This window comes from Coffea eugenioides, chromosome 6 (assembly GCF_003713205.1).
Source record: "Coffea eugenioides isolate CCC68of chromosome 6, Ceug_1.0, whole genome shotgun sequence".
Taxonomy (NCBI): domain Eukaryota; kingdom Viridiplantae; phylum Streptophyta; class Magnoliopsida; order Gentianales; family Rubiaceae; genus Coffea; species Coffea eugenioides.
In genome coordinates this window covers 24,288,817-24,309,747 of record NC_040040.1, presented here as the reverse complement: position 1 = coordinate 24,309,747, position 20,931 = coordinate 24,288,817, and the positions used below count along the sequence as shown (strand labels likewise).

General features: G+C 33.0%; 1 protein-coding gene across 2 annotated transcripts; it reads left to right on the top strand.

The window, feature by feature from the left end:
- The first annotated feature begins 4,101 nt into the window (after positions 1-4,101).
- Positions 4,102-10,969, top strand: LOC113775736 (probable tocopherol O-methyltransferase, chloroplastic). Of its 2 annotated transcripts, none has more exons than XM_027320729.1 (7): positions 4,102-4,230; positions 4,487-4,943; positions 7,455-7,624; positions 9,776-9,880; positions 10,047-10,247; positions 10,360-10,465; positions 10,581-10,969. In XM_027320729.1, exons 2-7 carry the CDS (start codon positions 4,721-4,723, stop codon positions 10,685-10,687), a joined length of 912 nt encoding a protein of 303 aa, XP_027176530.1. In that variant the 5' UTR covers positions 4,102-4,230; positions 4,487-4,720; the 3' UTR covers positions 10,688-10,969. The 2 variants fall into 2 exon arrangements, with proteins under 2 accessions (XP_027176530.1, XP_027176531.1); XM_027320730.1 differs by having other exon boundaries at positions 4,103-4,230; positions 4,697-4,943.
- The last annotated feature ends 9,962 nt before the right edge of the window (positions 10,970-20,931 follow it).

The window sequence follows — 20,931 nt, the reverse complement described above, 5'->3', positions numbered from 1 at the left end:
CCTGATCGGGCCAAATCAAGACGTATGAGCTCTGATTTGCCTGTTTGTGGTGGATACATCCAATTGACTTCGAACTTTGTACCAATAGAAAATAATAAAAAATATAACTGCGTGATTCCCGAGTTGACGGTGGACTGAGTGTGTTAAGTGGCAGTTGTACCTCTTGATTGCATGATTCTGATTGTAGATCTCTTTGACTTGGATACCATCTTATTAGAATAGTTTTGATTCTATTAGAGGTGTCAAAATGTGATTTGGACTGATTTGTTTGAGTCACAAATAGATAATGGATATAATTAGATCAATTTGTTTATACTTATTTAATAAATGGGTCAGAATTGATCGATCCATTTATATCTATTAATTCAATAGATGGGTATGAGTATTACTCAATTACACATCTATGACCCGTTTAAAATTTTCTTGATCTATTTTTTCAGATGTTGTTTAATATGAAATAATGACATTTATTATTATTAGGTTAATAAGAAATTCAAATTTATCTGTTGAACATTCACCAAAATTTAGTTTAAATATTCAATTATTTTTAAATGGGTATAAATGGATAATGCAAGCCTATATATTATGCACCAATTAAATGGGTTGAATTGAGTCTCCATTCAATCACATTTCAAAATGGGTATAAATTAGATAAGATTAACTTTTTATGCACTGACAGTGTAGTAATTTTTTTTACAGTAGTACTTTTAAATATATGTCATATATGTATGATTTGAATTTAAATTTTGAATTCATATTATGTGAGATGATCTATCTGCTTATGTAACAGAATCTTTCCACTAACAATGCATAAATAAATTATCCTTTAAAATATAATAACATTGACGTCAAATTCATATGTTATAGTGGTATCTGCAGTAACCCCGCCTCCCCCCTCTTCTCCTTCCTGAAAGAATCAGTATACCACGGATAGTAACTGTACGCTTTCAAACCAAAAATTGTATACTTAGTGTTACTGCCTTGCTGAGGTCTCATATAACTATTTAGGCTCCAAAAGACCTAGCTTTGGATAGAGTGCAACAAGATACAGCACTTTATTATATATTTAGTAATACCAACGGATTTGATAAGGTCTTAATTTGTCCTGGTCGCGTGAAAACACCACGTTCTGTTTTTCAACTTTATATTTCCAGCTTTTTTTTTTAAAAAAAAAAGCTTTATATTTCCTGATACAAGATTAGGACAGCTAGCGTGGGACTTATATTTGTACTCATTGGAAAACTTTAATTTATTAACTCTATGGTTGTCCGTCTGCTTAATTTTTATAACGATGGCTTCTTGGCATTGATTCCTCAACAACCGTTTATTTCTTCTAAGCTCTGAGTTGGCTGGCCCTGTTTCTGTGTAAAACAATTTGTTATGCACGATTATGATTTCTGGATGTCGGCGACTCTAATTAAGTTTTTTTATAATATATATTTTAATTTTTATATTTATTATTGTAAAATATCAATAATATCTTTTATTTAAAATTATATGCAAAATATTAAATTTTATTACGGGAGGTTGATTAGATTCGAATAGACTCAATTAAACTCGATTATACTCGAATAGACTCGATTGAGTTCCACTTAACTTGATTAGATTTAATTAAACTTGAGTTCGAGTTCGAATTCGAATTCAGTAAACCAAAGTTGAGTTTGAACTCGAGCTCGAGTAGCGCACTACTCGAGTTCGACTCCACTCAAATGTACCCCTAATCAGAACAAATGATTTCACATGGTCGGGCCAATCAAGACCTCATCAAATCTGAAATATCCATCTTATCCTCAATCTCACACAATAATGGTTTCTTGGATGTCGATTCTTACATTTCTTCTGAGCTCTGATTTGCATTTTTGTGGTGGATACATTCAATTAACTTCGAACTTCGTACGAATAGAAAATAATAAAAAAATATAACTGCGTGACTGACGAGATGATAAAAAACTGTGTTAAGTGGTAGTTATACCTCTTGATTACATGATTCTAGTTGTTGATCTCTTTTATTTGGATTCCGATCTTATTCAAATAGTTTTGATTTTGTTACATTATGTCTGTCTTGTGCATTTCAATCTTTACAATTTAATAATTCTTTCTTAGATTGGATTTACATGTTTAGTTCTGGATGGTATCTAGGGGTGGGCGTGGGTCGGGTACCCGTCTCATTCACCATTTGGCTGACCCGACCCGCACCTTGCAGGTCAGCCATTTTCTGACCCTTACCCGCCCCGCATATCAATGGGTACCCTATAACGGGTACCTGCTGAGATAGGGTCGGATCAGCGGGTACCCGCCCTGCCCCGATTATCATTTAATTTTTTTTTAAAAAAATGATTTATACCAATTTAATTTTATATTTTACACATTCATCTAAGATTTAATAATGTTTTTTTCTAAAAAAGGTTTAGCGCCAAGAAACAAGCATATGAAGAGAATATAAGATAAAGGAAAAAAATTAAAAGAATTCAAAATCAATAAAAGTTTGAAATAAGTTGCACAAATTTTAATATATATGTTCCACATTAATTAAACTTTTTTCTATAAAATATAAGATCATGACCTTTACAAATGAATCTTGTAAATAAACTATAGTCTCTCATATTTGTAATGCAATTTGTTCAATAAAATTATTTATTTAGTTCTAACTTATTATTTTATAGTGTGTGTATAAAAATAAAAATAAAAAACATATATATGCGGGACGGATCGGGTACCCGCGGGTTTTTAATTATGTGACTCTAACCCGCCCCGCATCTTAGCGGATACCCGACCCTCTTTTGACCCGATTAAATAACAAAAATCAGATATCCTAATTTTCGGATCGGATCAGATCGGATATGATGGGTTTTCGGATTAGTGGATACTTTTGCCCACCCCTAATGGTATCATTAATACAATGATACTACACATGCAAAGCTTATCATACTAAAAGTTAGAGGTGTCAAAATGTGATTGGGATTGGTTTATACGAGTCATAAATGGATAATGGTTATAATTAGATCAATCCATTTATACCTATTTAATAAATGGGTCAAAATCAATCCATCCATTTATGTCCATTAATTTAATAAATGGGTATTGGTATATTCAATTACACATTTATGACCTGTTTAAAATTTTACTTGTTTTTTTAGAATGTTATGTTCCTTTTTTTAGATGTTGTTAATAAGAAATATGACATTTTATTATTATTAGGTGGGTAAGAAATTCAAATTTATCTATTGAACATTCACCAAAATTTAGTTTAACTATATCATTATTTTTAAATGGGTATAAATGGGCAATGTGAGCCTATCTATTATGCACTAATTAAATGAGTTCAACTGAGTCTCCTTTGGAAAACATTCAAAATTCATTGCATATCCAAATCTACTTATTAATGGATGAATTTGGACGGATCAACATAATTGAGTTGTGATTAACATATAAACTTCTAAGTAACCACCTTTTCTTATGTGCATTGGGCATTATCCATTGCGGAGTTCACTATATTGGTCCCTCATGTTTATTGTTTTACTTAATATTTATTCCTAGTTAACTATTTTGCATGAGAAATAATCAATCTAGGACTTTGCAAGGCAAATGAAGGAAGCTAATGGAGGAATTGCGTGAATCACCTAGGCATGTAACATGACAAATTTTGCTCCTCCTTAATTTTCCTTTTAGCTTACCTTCAGCACATATTTTTCTAATTATATAGTTAGGAAAAGAGAATGGTAATTGGATATAAAAAAAAAAAGAGAGGTTGCATACTCTTGAGAGTATGATAAATAAGTGTATATTAATCAATAAGACACCTTACTTGTAATCAAAAGATCACGAGTTCGACTTATTAAGTAGTTGAAAAAAAAAAGTCTTCAAAAATCAGAGCAAGGTTAACTTTGGAAGTAAATTCCTTCCTGTACATTGACATTAAATTTTATTTAATATGAACGACATTTATTATGTAGACGTCCAAATAAAGGAGATCATTGTAACTTTTCAGAAACTTGAATGGAGCAAAATGAAATTGTTATAAACCTCAAAGCAGTTTTACATAAATATCCCTACACATTGGAACACATTTACAAGCAGATTTTATCATGCTAGTACCTTTATAGTCGAAGAAAGCCGATACACTCAGTGCCACATTGCTCCCTCTCCCTCTCTCTCGTTCTTCTCACAAGTTGTCTTGCGTGCTGCTTTGCTTCTCAGGACACGTTGAAGCTTTTGTTCTTTGCTAGCTAGGTAATTAGTATTATATACCTGGCTCTCAATTTCTGTGGTCCACTTCATTAATTGATTTTTTTTTTGTTGTAAAAATTTTAGGGGCTATCAGTTTCAGACGTTTGTTTTTCTTCGTTATTGGAAAAATCCAGCAGCTGTTTGCATGCTAATATATGGGATTTCTCTTTTGCTTAGATCTGGAATAAAAAAGTGAAGGTTGCGTCTGCCCATTTGCTAATGTCATACTAATGCAAATTTTATTGTTCTTTTCTATTAGGGAATTGTGCCCAGAAATGAAAATTTCTCCCCCGCAGAAATACTCTTTAGTATTCCATATCTAAGACTCTTTCAAAAGTATTCCCAGAGTAACACTTGCTGTCTAGCAGGAAAGAATTAGTACCTGCATATTATGTGACCCTGAAAAAAAAAACGATCTTTCTTTCTGTCCTCCATTAGTTTGGCACTAAAACTTGAGTAAGGTTAACAGGATTGTGCGGTACAACCAACAATAATGGAAGGGGAGAAGATGGATACAGAGGAAAAGGTGGAGACAGAGAAGATGAACAAGGCAATTGCGATGGCATATGACGTCCAATCTAAAATAGTAGAGGATCTAGTTGGGGATCACTTTCATGTTGGCTTCTATGACTCTAGCTCCATTATCCCTGGTTCTGATGTCCATTCTGCTCAGACTCGCATGATCGAGGCGGCCCTCCGTTTTGCCTCTGTATCAGGTATATTCAGCGCACCTCTTTTAAGATATGCATTCGCAGTTTGTCTGGAGTTTTCTTCTCTAAGTACAAATGCTGTAGTTATGAAACAAAACTGTATTTTGCTGCAGAGCTAAGCTTTTTTAGTGGGGTGCAGATTCTGTTCCAATTAATTTCGATTGTGACTTCGTTGAGTCATCTACCCCGGCTATCAATTTGTATAGGCTCCGACCCGTTTTGGACGTGAATCTAATTAGTATACATGGTTTAATAAATAAAAAATACATGTTCATTAAAAATTTGTTACTAACCTACTTATTATTTTTTTAAAAATATTTTTGATAAATCAAACAATTGTTAGAACTAATCTTATTGTATTGTTAATATTGTGTTGCTAAAGTTTATATAAAAATAAAACTTTAAAATTAATTAAAAATTATTAATTTTAATTAATTGTAAAATTTGGATATATCCGACTCAAATCTGGATCTGATAAAATTCGAATCCGAAACTATATATATTGGTCTTTTTGGTCCCCGTCAAAATCTGAATCCGGATCTAAACTAGTTTATTACATGTCGGATTTGGGTCTGAATGTACCGATTTTGACCCGGTTGACATCCCTGTATCGGAGTTACTTAGAGCCAAGGCACTGAAACTTTGGATAGAATTTTCCATTCTTTAAGTCAACCTTTACCGAATCGTTCAAGAACTTAAAAGAGTGTTGGGGAATGTGATGCTTTTGCTAAACAAATATTTTGGGCAATAGAAGCAATTTTAAATTGTTTCGGAACCTGCAAGTGTAGGGGCAAAGCTTTTGATCTCAAAGCACTTTTAATACGAGCTCAAAATTAGTGTTTTTGAAATAACTTTTGTATTTCAAAAAAATCATAAAAATAAAATTTGACCATTTTATCATGAACTTTGAACTAAATAAATTGATAAAATATTTCTAATAGAAAAGGCACTTATGTAACTTTGCCCCCAAATGATATAATTGAACACTAAATAAGTGCTCTTGTCAGGATGTCTGCTATGTGAAATACGTCTCAATAAGTCGTCATAATCTTAAGGATTGATCTTATAAATACCGTCAGTGGATATACTATCACCATTAAATATATAATACATGTGTAAAATTTGAATTTGGCAATATATATTGAAAAAGATTTCGGAGGAAGAAGATATTTTTCATTAGGCATCCGTCAATGGATATATACATATAGCCCAAACCTTCAATCTCGCTACTGATAGCTACTGATCTTATTTGAATACAAATACAGCTAAGGATAAAGCCTCACTGATAAGGATATCTAAGGATATCTATTTACCAATTCAAACTGATAACAAACTCAGTTACAACGATATACATTATCTCCAATATATATACTTATAATGTGTATGAAATTTATTCTAATCTTAAACAGGCACCTAATATTAAAGAATTATCTAAGATGGAATATCATTTCTCTGCCAATTGCGCTAGTCATGCATCTTGTTTTTAACAACACAATATTGCTTACCTTCGAAAAATCAACACATAATTTTATTGGTATCACTCAAAATTGGGTCAATTTAAATCATATTTCCTAAGATTTGACCTAATTAAAAAGTTTGCCTTGTGATTTGATCAGATTACAGTCGAATCCCCCAGTAGCAAAACATTTGTCAAATACCCGGCCCTCACTTTAAATACAATATTGGCAATTAAACGCAGCCCTCACTTTACTTCTATTATTTCCTTTCAAGTTAAATACTTCTTCACATATAGGAAAGAAAATAAAACTTTCAGTTCATGACCAAAAAACACCATTTCAATTTTTTTTTTTTTTATCAATCAGCGGCATCTATACTATCCTACCCTACAATGGAGAAATCCAACTAGGTTGTATAAGGGGTTAGAGAGCAAGCAAGTTCATCTAAACCAAAGAGGTGTTCTGCCACACTTTTTGAATTTTTTAACTATAAGGTGTGGGTGTAGGGTTTAAACCTCTGAATAATAATCTAAAGAGGAATTTTAAATCCCTTACTTTGAATTGAAGTACCAAATTCTACACCCAATAGTACATGCACATGTAAATGGGGATAATCAATTGGGGAAGGATAAAAACAGAAGCAGCATTTTCTTTTTCTTTTTTCTTTTGGTCTTTACTTTTCTTTCTCATTTTAGTAGCTTTAGTTTTTCTTTGGCTACATTTGCAATGGATTTAGGGGTATTTGCCTATTCAAAAGGTTAGATTACAAATTGGTCAAATTACAGGATTAGTTCTATAATTTGGACAAGCCTGATGCAATGTGAATATACATTAAGCATAGAATTTGATTTTTCTGGGCAATCATATGCAATTTCTGTAATTGGTACTCTGGGTTTAGGTCATGCACGCATTGAAAAAAGAAATGGTTTGATTGCTTTTCAATGTGTCTATTTTCTTTCCTCGTGAAACATCCTCCTCATAATTTCTAGTTTTTCTCCTCTCCAACTTGGTCATTTAATAGTCAACCAACCGGCAGTATTTATCATGAAATAATATGCAGAGGATCCATCTAAGAAACCAAGAAACATACTTGATGTTGGATGCGGTATTGGTGGCAGCACCAGGTACCTAGCAAGTAAATATGGTTCTCAATGTAAAGGCATCACCCTTAGCCCTTTTGAGGCTGAAAGAGCTCGTGTTCTAACTGCTGCCCAAGGATTAGAAAGCCAGGTTTGTATGAACTCTCCGTGTCACAATTTTGAACGAGTTGCAAGAAGTTATCAATTGTTAAATCACCCTGACCGCTCACTCTTTTTATGCAAGTGCACAATGAGTGAAAATTTTCATTCTTCCATTTCTTAAGGAATGATGACAGAGTGCATACTACTACTACTATGGTTTTGAAAAAATATTGTGAAACTGATAGTAGATGATTATTTCATGTAAAGGACACACGTCTTAGATTTTGAGTATAAAAGATCCTTGTATCGACTTTTGGATATCATGTAGGCCTTGTTGTGAACATTTTGCAGTAGATTTTGTTAAAAAAGCTACTACAATTAACGTTCTTAGCGAATAGTTTGAATCATTATCATTAGTCACAAGTTAGACTAATGATTTTCCCCAATCTTTTAAACCATATAAAGCAAGAGATGCATTTTCATAGAATACTAGATGCTAACCCATGCACATGCACATGTTTATATTACCTGTTTATTTCTATGAGAAAGATAATAGACAATGAATGAAGTTACATATGAACTAAACAAACTGTTCTGAGGAAAGTTAAAGCAAAAATATTTCAACAACAACAACAAACAATTTCAAAGCGTGGAAGAAAAAAAGAAAAGTTTCAGCATTCCTGAGGCTAGCTCGTGAATGCTCCCAAAGCCTCCCCACTTTTGGTTCAAGAAAGCGAAACTGATACTCCAAAGTTTCAAGAATCCTAATTTGTGATAGTTTTGTTTTGATTACCCATCCTGACCTTTACTTTTTATACACTAAAAATGCAAAATTTTTAATTCCTAAATTTTAGCGGATAAAATTATCTCATGATAGAATTGAATTCAAATATGTATTATCAGTAATCTTAGGTAATGATGATAACTCTTGGATTTGGATACACACGTATGTGCATACATGTATACATACATACATACATATACATATATATATATATATATATATGTGTGTGTGTGTACACATATGCACATATACACACGTACGCCTAAAAATATATAAAAGCGGGAGTTGGGTTATGAGTAGTAATTCTTTGTCAAGTGATTATCAAGTAATTTTCAGCAACTTTGATGGCTTTTGTATTTGTTGGTTTTGTTGACTTTTCGGGAACTCCATTTGCATCAGTCTTTGGCAGTTATCAATTGTTGAATCACCCTTGCCGCTCACTCTTTTTATGCAAGTGCACAATGAGTAAAAATTTTCATTCTTCCATTTCTTAAGGAATGATGACAGGGTGCATACTACTACTATGCATACATATGTATGTGTGTACATATACATACATATACATTATATGTGCGTGTGTGTATACATATACATACATACATATATATATACATTACATATATACATACATACATATATATACATACATTATATGTGCATGTGTGTACATATATACATACATATATACATACATTATATACATACATACATTTACATATATATATGTGCGTGTGTGTATACATATACATACATACATACATATACATATATTATATGTGCATGTGTGTATATATATACATACATATATACATACATTACATACATACATACATATATGCATACATTACATATACATATATATGTGCGTATGTGTATACATATACATATATACATATACATACATACATACATATACATATATTATATGTGCATGTGTGTATATACATACATACATACATACATACATATATACATGTACATATACATATACATACATACACACAACATGCACACACATGCACATATACATGCATATATATATATATATACATATATGTGTGTATGTATATAGAATTAATCTTCTATGCACTAACTAATAATTTATACATTATTAGATTTAGATGTTTCCCACACGTGCAACACATAAATTTGAAATTCAAATTCAAATTAATTATTATGCATGTCAGTACAGAGAAGATTAACAATATATTATTGATTATGCCAAGTTTTAAATTCAGATCAAGTCACATTTCAAATAAACTTTGTAGAATGACTCGGAACTTTACTCCAAATTCCAAGTAAAAGCCACCACAATGCTAGAAAGAGAAGTAAGAAAGAAAAAGATGCAAAATCATTATGCAGATATATAGTAGTGCTGCTTTCTTTTCCTAACAGCTGCTAAAACGTACATAGCAGGTTTCCTTTGAAGTGGCAGATGCATTGAATCAGCCATTTGAAGATGGTTCATTCGATTTAATTTGGTGCATTGAATGTGCAGATCACATAAGAGACAAAACAAAGGTTATATTTCTTGTCGCAGCTTCCTTTACAATTACTATTTCTCTTTATTTTTTTTTTGTTTTTATCATTCTTTAAAAATGATTATCTACCCTACTTGTTGAACGTAGGTATCACATAAATGTCAATAATGTAAAATTCTGCTGATGCTATTTTCTTCTTGATGAAGTTTGTTCATGAGTTGAATCGGGTGGCTGCCCCTGGTGCTACTATCATTTTAGTTACTTGGTGTCATAGGGATCTTTCGCCCCTTGAACAAGATTTGCATCCGGATGAGAAAAAGTTACTGACCCAAGTGGTGAGCGGAAGTCGTGTTAAGTGGATTTCTGCTGCTGATTATATGAATTTATTCAAGTCATGCTCTTTTCAGGTATTCAATTGCGTTTACTTTTTGCGGCTCATTTATTCGACCAGAATCATTATTTTTCTTCATCACAAAGTTTTCCTTTTCCCGATTATCTAAGCCTCCTGTTGTTAATTAGGAGATCAAGTATGCAGACTGGTCTCCACACGTTGCTCCACATTATGCAGAAATGAGGAAGATAACGTTGTCATGGAAGGGAATCATGTCGTATGTTAGACATGTTGGTAAGCATTGTGTATTTCACTGGCATATATAGCCAATTCATTACCATTATCTACCTTGTAATTGTATGCTATAATTCTTAACCATTTCTCCATCTTTTCTCAATTTAATTAATAGGATGGAGGCAAATGAGCATCAAGTTTCTGATGATGCCGTCAGTGTTCGACACATTCAAAAATGGTCTGCTTAAGTATTGCATTCTTACGTGCCAGAAGCCTCAGTAGTTCAGTTCCAGTGATGCTTAATGTGCATGCATAAATATCTCTCCACAGTCGATAGTTCCTTGTTTTTTTTCTCAAAGCTAATTTGTACTTGTATTGTTCCTCAAAACGTGAGAATCTTTCTGATTTTGAGATTTACCATTAGAATTTTCTTTTTTTTTTTCTTTGGAAGATCTACTATATTGTGCAAATGCGTTGCACAAGATCTTGATATTTGACATTGGAGTTTCGAATATCAAAACTGATGTCATTTCACCCATAAATTTGTAAGTAGTTTTTAAGTTCTCAGGTAATAGGAGAGTAAGAGGAGCCCTATTTTCCATCACTTTTAAGGACAAAAGAAAGAACTAAAAAAAAAAAAAAAACTGGTCATTGGTCAAAAAGTTTAAAATGAAAAAAAAAAAGAGAAAAACTAATAGTTGGTCTAGTCTCTAGTATGTTCAAAAATGCTTGATTAAACCCATTCGCTGTATACCTGTCATTAGACCTTCTGGCGAATACTTGGTTGCAGTCAAAAGCATAAAAATTTACTATTTCTTCTTTTTTTTTTTTTTGGGGGCTGGGACCACAACTGAGCGCTTTGACTCAACTTGTAATACATGTTATACCGAGAACTAGCAGACTTGGTCCACCTAAAATTGAAATAAAAAGAAAAAATTCCAGTCGAGTTGTCAAACCTGAGGTGGAACTTTTAGTTGCATATTAATCCAAGTTTTTTTACTTTTCTTTTAAGAAAAGCAAATTAGTCTAAGTTGAACTCTCTTAATTAAATGCTTAAATTTGCATGTCTCATTCTTGACAAGTCTCTTAGTGCCTGAAGCAAGTATAACTTTGAGAAAAGTCAAAATTTAGTCTCCAACGGCTGGAGATGAGAAAACCAAATAAAAATGTAGAAAAATTAAGATGCCAAGATAAATGAAAAGAGGCGTACCCACGGCCACGGATGGTACACTGCAGTTTCCAAAAGAGACATCCAATAAAAAGTTTAATTCTAACAATTTGATATCTAAGTGAAAGATGTCTTTCTTTTTCCATACTTGGAATAGTCTCTTTTTTTTTTTTTTTTGAATAATGGCAAACCCCATACATGGGGGAGGGATGTCACCTCTAAATTTTATTAAAAATGTAAATTAGAAAAGAAAGTATTGATTATTCAATACTTGGAATAATCAATACCACGTATAATAGACATACTGAAATTCGTCCGGTTTAGATTGTAATTTTTGGGAAGTTTTATAGAAAAATATAATCGTATTGAGTGTTTCCTAATTGATGAAGGATAGAGTTTTTCTTATGCAGTGGCGGCACCTCTTGATCACATGATTCTGATTATCGATCTCTTTGATTTGGATTCCAATCTTATTTAAATATTTTTTATTCTTTCAGATTATGTCTTTCTTGTGCACTTCAATCTTTGCAATTTAATAATTGTTTCTTAAATTGGATTTTGATTATTTTAGATTGTGTCTTTCTTGTGTCTTTCAATCTTTGCAATTTAATAATTATTTTTGAGATTGGATTTACATGTTTAGTTCTGGAGAGGCCCCTGATCTAGACTCAAGGCCTGACAAGTTGTATTTCTACTCGGTTTTGGGTATTTAATAATTTCATATTTTATTACACCATTGTTTCTTAGATTGGATTTACATATTTAGTTCTAGAGAGGCCCCATGATCTGGATTTGAGACCTGACAAGTTGTATTTCTTCTTGATTTTGGGTATTTATAATTTCATATGTTATTACATCATTTTTTAATTCAACCACATCATATTTCAACTTTTGTCACACTATTTTCCAACTCAATTACATTAAGGGTCTGTTTGTTTGGGCGAAAATGTTTTCTGGAAAACATTTTCCACATTTTCCAATGTTTGGTTGTTAATTAATTTGGGAAAATGATTTCCAATGGAAAAGAACTTACACCTAGAGAAGGAAAATAACTTCCTTGTCTATCATTCTGAAGTTATTTTCCTTTCACACAGCTTTCACCGAAAGATGGAAAATCGCGGCCTCACTCCACCTCCCATTGAGACAATTGAAGACCCACTCCACCACCCAGCTTCCCCCCCTCTCTCTCTCTCTCTCTGGGATATCAAAACACTTATAATTATCTTTTCTTGGCCCCTAGCAATTCCAAACTTGAATAATATTTTGAAGAGTTAAGAACTCTGGTTTCCATATATCAAGAAAACAGAGTAGTGTTACTTTGAGTTCGGTCAACTTTGATTAGTTTTCATGAGGTACTAACTACATAGTGGCAGCGACTTCTGGTATCATGTACCTTTAATTTACTACCTTTAGTTGCCACAGTTCACTTAATTAACGATTATATGCATGCAGTCAATTAATAATTATATTAAATTTTCATTGATGGATCTCGGTAGTGATCATCAATTAAACTTTCAAATTTTCATAAAAGAGACTCTTCTCCCCTTAATGATTTTTTAAAAGGAAGATAAAAAGTCAATTAATTAGTATCATTAATAATTCCATTTAAGAATTCATGGTGTAATATGAATAAATATTTTATAAAAATGATAATATGATTATAATGGATAGAAACTAAAAATAACTTGTAATAAATTGAATGTTTTGAAAATAGAAAACATTTGCAACATATCAACAAACACATCAGAAAATATTTTACTGACAAACCAAACACCGGAAAATAATGAAAAAAGGGAATTTGGAAAATATTTTCACTAAATAACCAAACACTGGAAAAATATGGGGAAGGAAGTGATTTTCCAGGAAAATGACTTCTATCGAAAATATTTTCCTCAATCCAACCAAACGGACCCTAAAAGGCAAACTTGTGAGACCCCATCAGCCCCTGATCCTATTAATATTACACATGCGGATTATATTATAATAAAAGAAAGTTGCCAAATTGGTTTCTTAAATTTTTGGTAAAACTTTTTTTAGTCCATCAAATATAAAAAAGAAAAGCATCCTTTTAGTCCGCGAGCTCATTTTTTGATCGGTTTTCTAGCCAAAAAGTGCGTGCCTTTCTTAGGTACCCACCATTTAAATAGCAAAATGTGAACACAATTTATTTTCTTCCAAAAAAAGCACATGACAATCAGATGACCACCACCTGAATAGGGAATCCAACTTATTATCCACCAAATTCATAATCGAAGAAAGAGTAAACTACAGGTGACCTTTACACTTTCTTGTTCGATTATGGATCTAGTGGATATAATTAAGGTTCCTTTCCTAGAGGAGTGGTTATGTGATTGTCATGTATTTTTTTTTTAAGAGAAACAAATTGTGTTTCAATTTTGCCGTTGAAATTGTGGGAACTAGAGAGATGGTGGACTATTTGGCTTAAAAATTGATCGAAAGTGAGTTTTGGGACTAAAGGGGCACATTTTTTATAATTAATTTGATGTTTATATCAAAACCATACAAATTTACACCAAATGTATTAAAAATTATACAAACTGATTTGAACTAGATAGAAGTTAACTTGCTGTATAAGACAATTTATTATGCACAATACTGGTTTCTGGATATCGATTCTTACATTTCTTCTGAGCTTTGATTTGCATCTTATGTGACGGATACATCGAATTGACTTCATAATTCGTACCGACAGATAATCAATAATGCAACTGGGTGATTCATGAGTTGATAAAGAATTCAGTGTTTCTTACGTGGTAGTTGCACCTCTTGATCACATGATTCTAGCAATAGTTTTGATTATTTCAGATTATGTCTTTCTTGTGCCTTTCAATTTTTACAATTTAATAATTGTTTCTTAGATTAATAACTGTCTTTCTGATGCCATTGTGCTGAATAAACGGAACCAATAATGACATTTTTAAGAGTAAGGTTCCATTTGATAAAACTGAATCTAAATTCTGAAGTCTGAATTCTAAAATCTAAATACTAAAACAATTAATTTGCTGAATTTTAAGCACTGAAAAGAAATATATGAATGTCTGAATTTTAATGTTAAACTATTTATACTGTTTGATAAACATTTATAACTGAATGCTTAATAAATTAAATTTGACAAATTTGCCCTTATGTCTTTTCATCCAAAAAAGAAATAGAACCTATGATTTAATTAGCTAAAAATGTTTGGTATGAAAATGACAATATTTATTTTTAAATCAAATTAATATAAAAGATGAAATATATTATATGAGGAGTATGGAGAAGATGTGAAAATCATTCAAAAGGGAGAAAAAAGAAATAAAAAATCATTAGATAGAGAATATTAGATTGTTTAATTAGATAAAATTTTGAACATAATTAACAAATAAGGGTAGATTTGGTAGATAAGATAAGGTAATTGAAGTATTTCTATTGATTCTTATCAGAATTAAGCATTCAGTTAGGATTTTTGTGCTGAAAAAATTACACATAAGTTCAGCATCACTTAACAAGTTCAGCAAATGGATTTTCATTTATCAAACTCTCAAAACATATGAATGTCTACAAAAATTCAGATTCAACACTTTTTTATGTTATCAAACAGATCCTAAATCATAACTGAGGACAAAATTTTACTTCCTCAAGTTACCAATTCAAATAAAAACATTCAAATTTACCTAGTAGATGTATGCTTTCAACAAAAAAAAAAAAAACTGTATACTTTAATGCAAAAAAAAAAAAAAAACACGTACAACTGCCTTGTTGAGGCTTCACATCATTAATAAGGCTCCAAAAAGTGCGTTTGGATAGTAGATTATTTGGAATATTTTTTGAAAAAAATACTATAATACTTTTCGATGTGATGCATGTGAGATAAAAAAATAATTAAAAAATATATTGATGATACAAGTAAATAAAATTTGGCAAAAATTTACTATCCAAACAAGTATCTATTAATTTATGGGATCTTAATTTGGCCAGGTCACATGAAATCACTACGTTCTCAATTTCAACTATATATTTAGTGAGACTAAGAGTTGGTATAGATTGTAATTTTTAAAAGTTATTATAGAAAAATATATTGTAGTACTTTTTTTAAAGATGTATATTATAATTTTTGAGAGTTTTTATATAAAAAAATATTATAATACTTTTCTTAAAATGTGATGTATGTAAAGTAAAAAGGTAATTAGAATACATAATAAAAAAATTCTCACGAAAATTCACAAAAGTTTTTGGTAAAAAAAGCAATCCAAACATGGCTGATTTGGTGAGCTAGTGTTGGATGCGTCGACACTGGAACTCTATGATTGTCCGTCTACTTACTTTTATAATTAAGGTTTTCTGCTAAAAATAAAATAATGTCTTAGGTACAGCATTGGTTTCTTGAGATTGACTCGGCAGCAACCACATATTTCTTCTGAGCTCTAAGTTGGCTCGCATGTGGTGGGTATTGTTTCCAAATAAAACAATATGTTATGCGCAATAATGGTTTCTGGATATAGATTCTTACATTTCTTCTGAGTTTTGATTTGCCTCTTACATGATGGATACACCCAATTGACCTCATAGTTCATACCTGCAGAAAATAATTAAAGATATAATTGGTGATTCACGTGTGGATAAAGATTTGAGTGTTTTTTCTAATTAATAAAGAATAAAGTGTTTCTTAAGTAATAGCTGCACTCTTGATCACATGATTCTGGTTGTTGATCACTTTGATTTGGATTCTGATCTTATTCAAATACTTTCGATTCTTTGAGATTACATCTTTCTTGTGCATTTCAATCTTTGCAATTTAACAATTTTTTAAAAATGAGATTTACATGTTTAGTTCTAGAGAGGCCCCTGATTTGGATTTGGGGTTGTACTTTACTCGATTTCAGGATGAGTTAGTAATTTCACATATTATTGCACTATATTTCAAATCAATTACAATATTTAAACCTTTGTTATACCAATGTCCAAACCTTACATCAAAGAGCAAACTTGTGGAAAATAAAACTTGTAAAGCCCCTGATCCCATTAATATTACACATGCAGATAATATTATAATAAAGGAAAAATTGTCAAATTGGTCCTTTCTATTTTCGATAATTTTTTTAGCCCATCACAATTAGAATTAGCTAAAATAGTCCCTTAAATATATATATAAAAAAATGCATCCTTTTGGTCACAGAGCTGATTTTTTATTAGTTTTTTGGCCAAAAAGTGCACACCTCTTAGGTGCCCACAATTTTGATGGCAAAATGGGAACACAATTTATTTTCTTCCAAAAAAAAAAAAACCAAGGCACAAGCCAATCATATGACCACCTATTGAATAGAGAATCCTAATTTTTATCCACCAACCTCATAATCAAACATGAAAGAGTAACCTGCAAGTGACCTTTATGCTTTCTTTTTTTTTTTTTTAAATTTAACTTTTTGTTCTTTTATTTGCAAGGCAAATGAAAAAGGAGGGGGGACATGGACCTTACCTCCGAATAACTCCAGGAAGTAAAGAAAAAGCTAGAAAAGAAGGGGATACTATTCCCTTTACATCATTTGCACTTACATTTCCTAATTGAAGGCAAGCCTATTCTATCTAAACGAAACGCCCCACGAGCTCTAATAGGGAGGTCCAAAAGCTGAAGGTACGTTGTATTGAAACCCTGATCACACCCTACGTTTGATAAACAATCAGCAACTTGATTACTTTCCCGAAAGCAATGAGAAATTTCAAGAAAATTAGACAAACTTTAGAAGGTGCTTAACCTCTGTAAGAATACTCCATGGACAATTAGATCTCTTTTTTAGGATGTGAACAAGTACCAAAGAATCCACTTCAATGTGTAAGTTAACATAATCACAAGAAAGACACAACTTAACCCCAAAGAGAAGAGCGCGCGCCTCAGCTTGAATGCTGGTTCCATTCCCAAAAAACGAGGAGAAAGCGAGCAGGAAATTTCCTCCATCATCACGCAAAACCCCACCACCACCTGCCCTCCCTGGGTTACCTCTTGAGCAGCCATCCGTATTAAGTTTAAACACACCCAAAGGTGGCCGACACCACCTTACAATCTTAAATGAAACTGTTTTATAAAGAGAAGAGAGCGCAGAATAAAACTCCATCCACGTTGAGGAAATGAACGGGTGCCTAGGGAATTGCAACCTGAAGAGATATTTCACATCCTCAAAAACAAACTCACAAATAGCAACATGAGAAAGAATTTTCCCTTCGAAACGGGCTAAATTTCTAGACTTCCAAATATTCCAACAAATCAAAGAAGGTATAATAAAATGAACAAATGCAAGGAAACCATTCCTTCATGCGCTATACCACCAACCAGCAATATATGCCCGAACAGAACCACCTAAATTAAGCACGCCTGAAGCAGAGCCAAAGAAATTCCAAACAAATACCGCTACCTGTCCACTACAAAAAACATGATCCAAACACTCAACATTTGCCTGGACATAACAAAAACACTTCGATGGTCCAGAAATACCAAGTTTGCGTATCGTCAAATCCAGGGGTAATCGATTTCGCAACAAGCAAAGAAGAAAAATAGACACCTTTAGAGGAAGTCTTGGATGCCAGATTTTTGTAAACATAAATGACCTTTGCATATGTGGTCGCACCAGGTTAAACGCTGAGCTTAGTGTGACAACTCCTGATTGAGACGGAGCCCAAATCATCAAATCTTCCACCCCGTACTCAAATTGAGGGAGAGAGAGCAGTCGGATCTCGTTGATAATAGATGGAGGGACCCATAATCCCATTAACCGAAAATTCCACCCGCCATCAATTAAAAAATCAGACACCTTATGATCCGAAACACTGCCTAACCGCAAAGCCAAAGGTCCTGAACCTAACCAATTATCGAACCATAAATTAGAGCTCCCAGAATAGACAATGAAAGTTATATGTTGTTTAGCAATTTCCCGCACGTGTAACATCCTATGCCACGTATAAGAGGCCCCTTCCGAGCAAACAACCATACCTGGATAGGCATTGCAGCAATATTTGGCCATCATAAACTTAGCCCAAAGAGACGCATTTTGTCGAACCCTCTACCATAACTTAATGGAAAAGGCATGAAAAACATCATCCAGCAACCTAAAGCCAAGCCCACCCTCCTCTTTTGGAGCACAAAGATCCTTCCAACGAATCCAATGGTATTTTAAACCACCCTCAATTGAACCCCAAAAGAAATTAGCAAACAAACGCTCAAGGGTAGCAAAAACAGATTTTGGAGGTGATACAATAGCCAGCAAATGCAATGGAATCGAGGACAGTACATTTTTAATAAGTATAACCTTACCTCCTGGCGACAACAAACGATTTTCCCAAGAAGTAATCCTAGCAGCCACAGCCGTCACTAAATCCTAGAAGTAGGTCTTCTTACGTCTCCCCACGATTAGAGGACAACCAAGATAGCGAGTAGGAAATTTCTTTGGAGAAAAACCCGTTATGCTCTGAATTGACGCCTTCCTACTCTGGGATAGTTGCGGGTGAACCAAGAAACAACTCTTTGAGGCATTTATCCTCTGCCCCGAAACATTTTCATACTTTTCTAGCGTTTCCATTAACAGCTTGAGGGATACTATTGATGCAATAGAAAAAATAAGAATATCATCTGCATACCCTAGATGACTAACTAGGGGACACCCTTGAGGAACCTTGAAACCATTAAACCGTGGATGCAGCAGAAGTTGATTCAATAGCCGTGACAGAACCTCTGCGCCTACAATAAACAAAGAAGGAGACAAAGGATCCCCTTGACGAAGACCTCGAGAGGATGAGAAAAAACCAAACGGCATCCCATTAATCAAAACAGAAAACCATGGATTAGATATAAGACGCCAAACCATATCAATACACCTTTCGCCAAACCCAAAAGCACGTAACACATTGATCAAAAAAATCCAAGAAACCCTATCATAAGCTTTAGTCATATCCAATTTGAGAGCAACATTCCCTCCCCTATTCTTCTTACCAATACCCATAATAATTTCTTGAGCAAATAAGAAATTATCAGAAATTAACCTCCCATGAACAAATCCACTTTGATTTGGAGAGATAATTTGAGGAAGCAACTGAGACAATCTATCAGCTAGGAGCCGCGAAAATACCTTATTTATAAAATTGCATAAACTAATTGGACGAAACTGAGAAAAATCCTTTGGATTCTTCACCTTGGGAATTAAGACCAGTAGCATAGATGCACATTTTTCGGCAACTCAGCACCACAAAAAAAAAACTAACAACAGCCTTATACAAATCTTGAGCAACTATATCCCAAGCAAAAGTGAAAAACTTTCCAGTATACCCATCAGGACCTGCCGCACTATCACTATCCATATCAGAAACCATCCGCCGCACCTCCTCCATTATAGGAATTTGTTCTAACTTAGCATTATCAGCTGGCTGAATTAATTTTGGGATAATGGCAGATAAATCCCAACAAGATGTAGCCTCGGCTGAAAATAAAGAATGAAAAAACCTGACAGCTTCATGCCCTATATCAGCTTCAGAACATAACCAGTTCCCTCTCTCATCTTGGACTCGGTGAATAACCGATTGTAATCTCCTCTTCTTTACCATTAAATGAAAAAACATAGTATTTTTATCTCCTAAATCTAACCAACAAACCCTTGCTTTTTGCTTCCAGAAGCTTTCTTCCACTAGCAAGCTCTGATGAAACTTCGCCTAGGCTCTTCGTAAGGATTCCTGAGCACCAACCGAGATATTCCCCTCCACACGTTTCTCAGCTACAAACACCTCCTCCTCAGCTCTTTGCACATTATTAAAAATATTACCAAAACAATGATTGTTCCAATGACTATGGGTTTGGTGGATAAGAATTAGGATTCCTAGAGAAGTGATCATGCGATTGTCATCTGTTTTTTTTTTCTTTTTTTCAAGTGAAATGAATGTTCCCATTTTGCCATTGAAATTGTGGGAACCTAAGACACAGTGCGCTTTTTGACATGAAAACTAATCAAAAGTGAGTTCTGAGACCAAATGGGCGCATTTTTATTTAATATCTAAGAGACTATTTTGATTGATTTTGAATGTGAGTGACTGAAACTGTGTTTATTAAAAATATGATGGACTATTTTGACGAACTTCCGTATAATAAAGATTGACCACTTTTTCTAGGAGTTTGGACATTATCCATTTGGAAGTATTACTATTTTGATCCTTTATTGTTATAGTTTTACTCAATTTACACTGTTTAGGTCGTTTCCATGAGGAATATTCTTTCTGGGATCTGCAAGGAAAATCAAGGGAGCTAATGGAGGACTTGTGATGACCCAGAAAATTATTTTTCTCACCTCCCAACTATTTGCATCTCTATTTAAATTAAATTTTT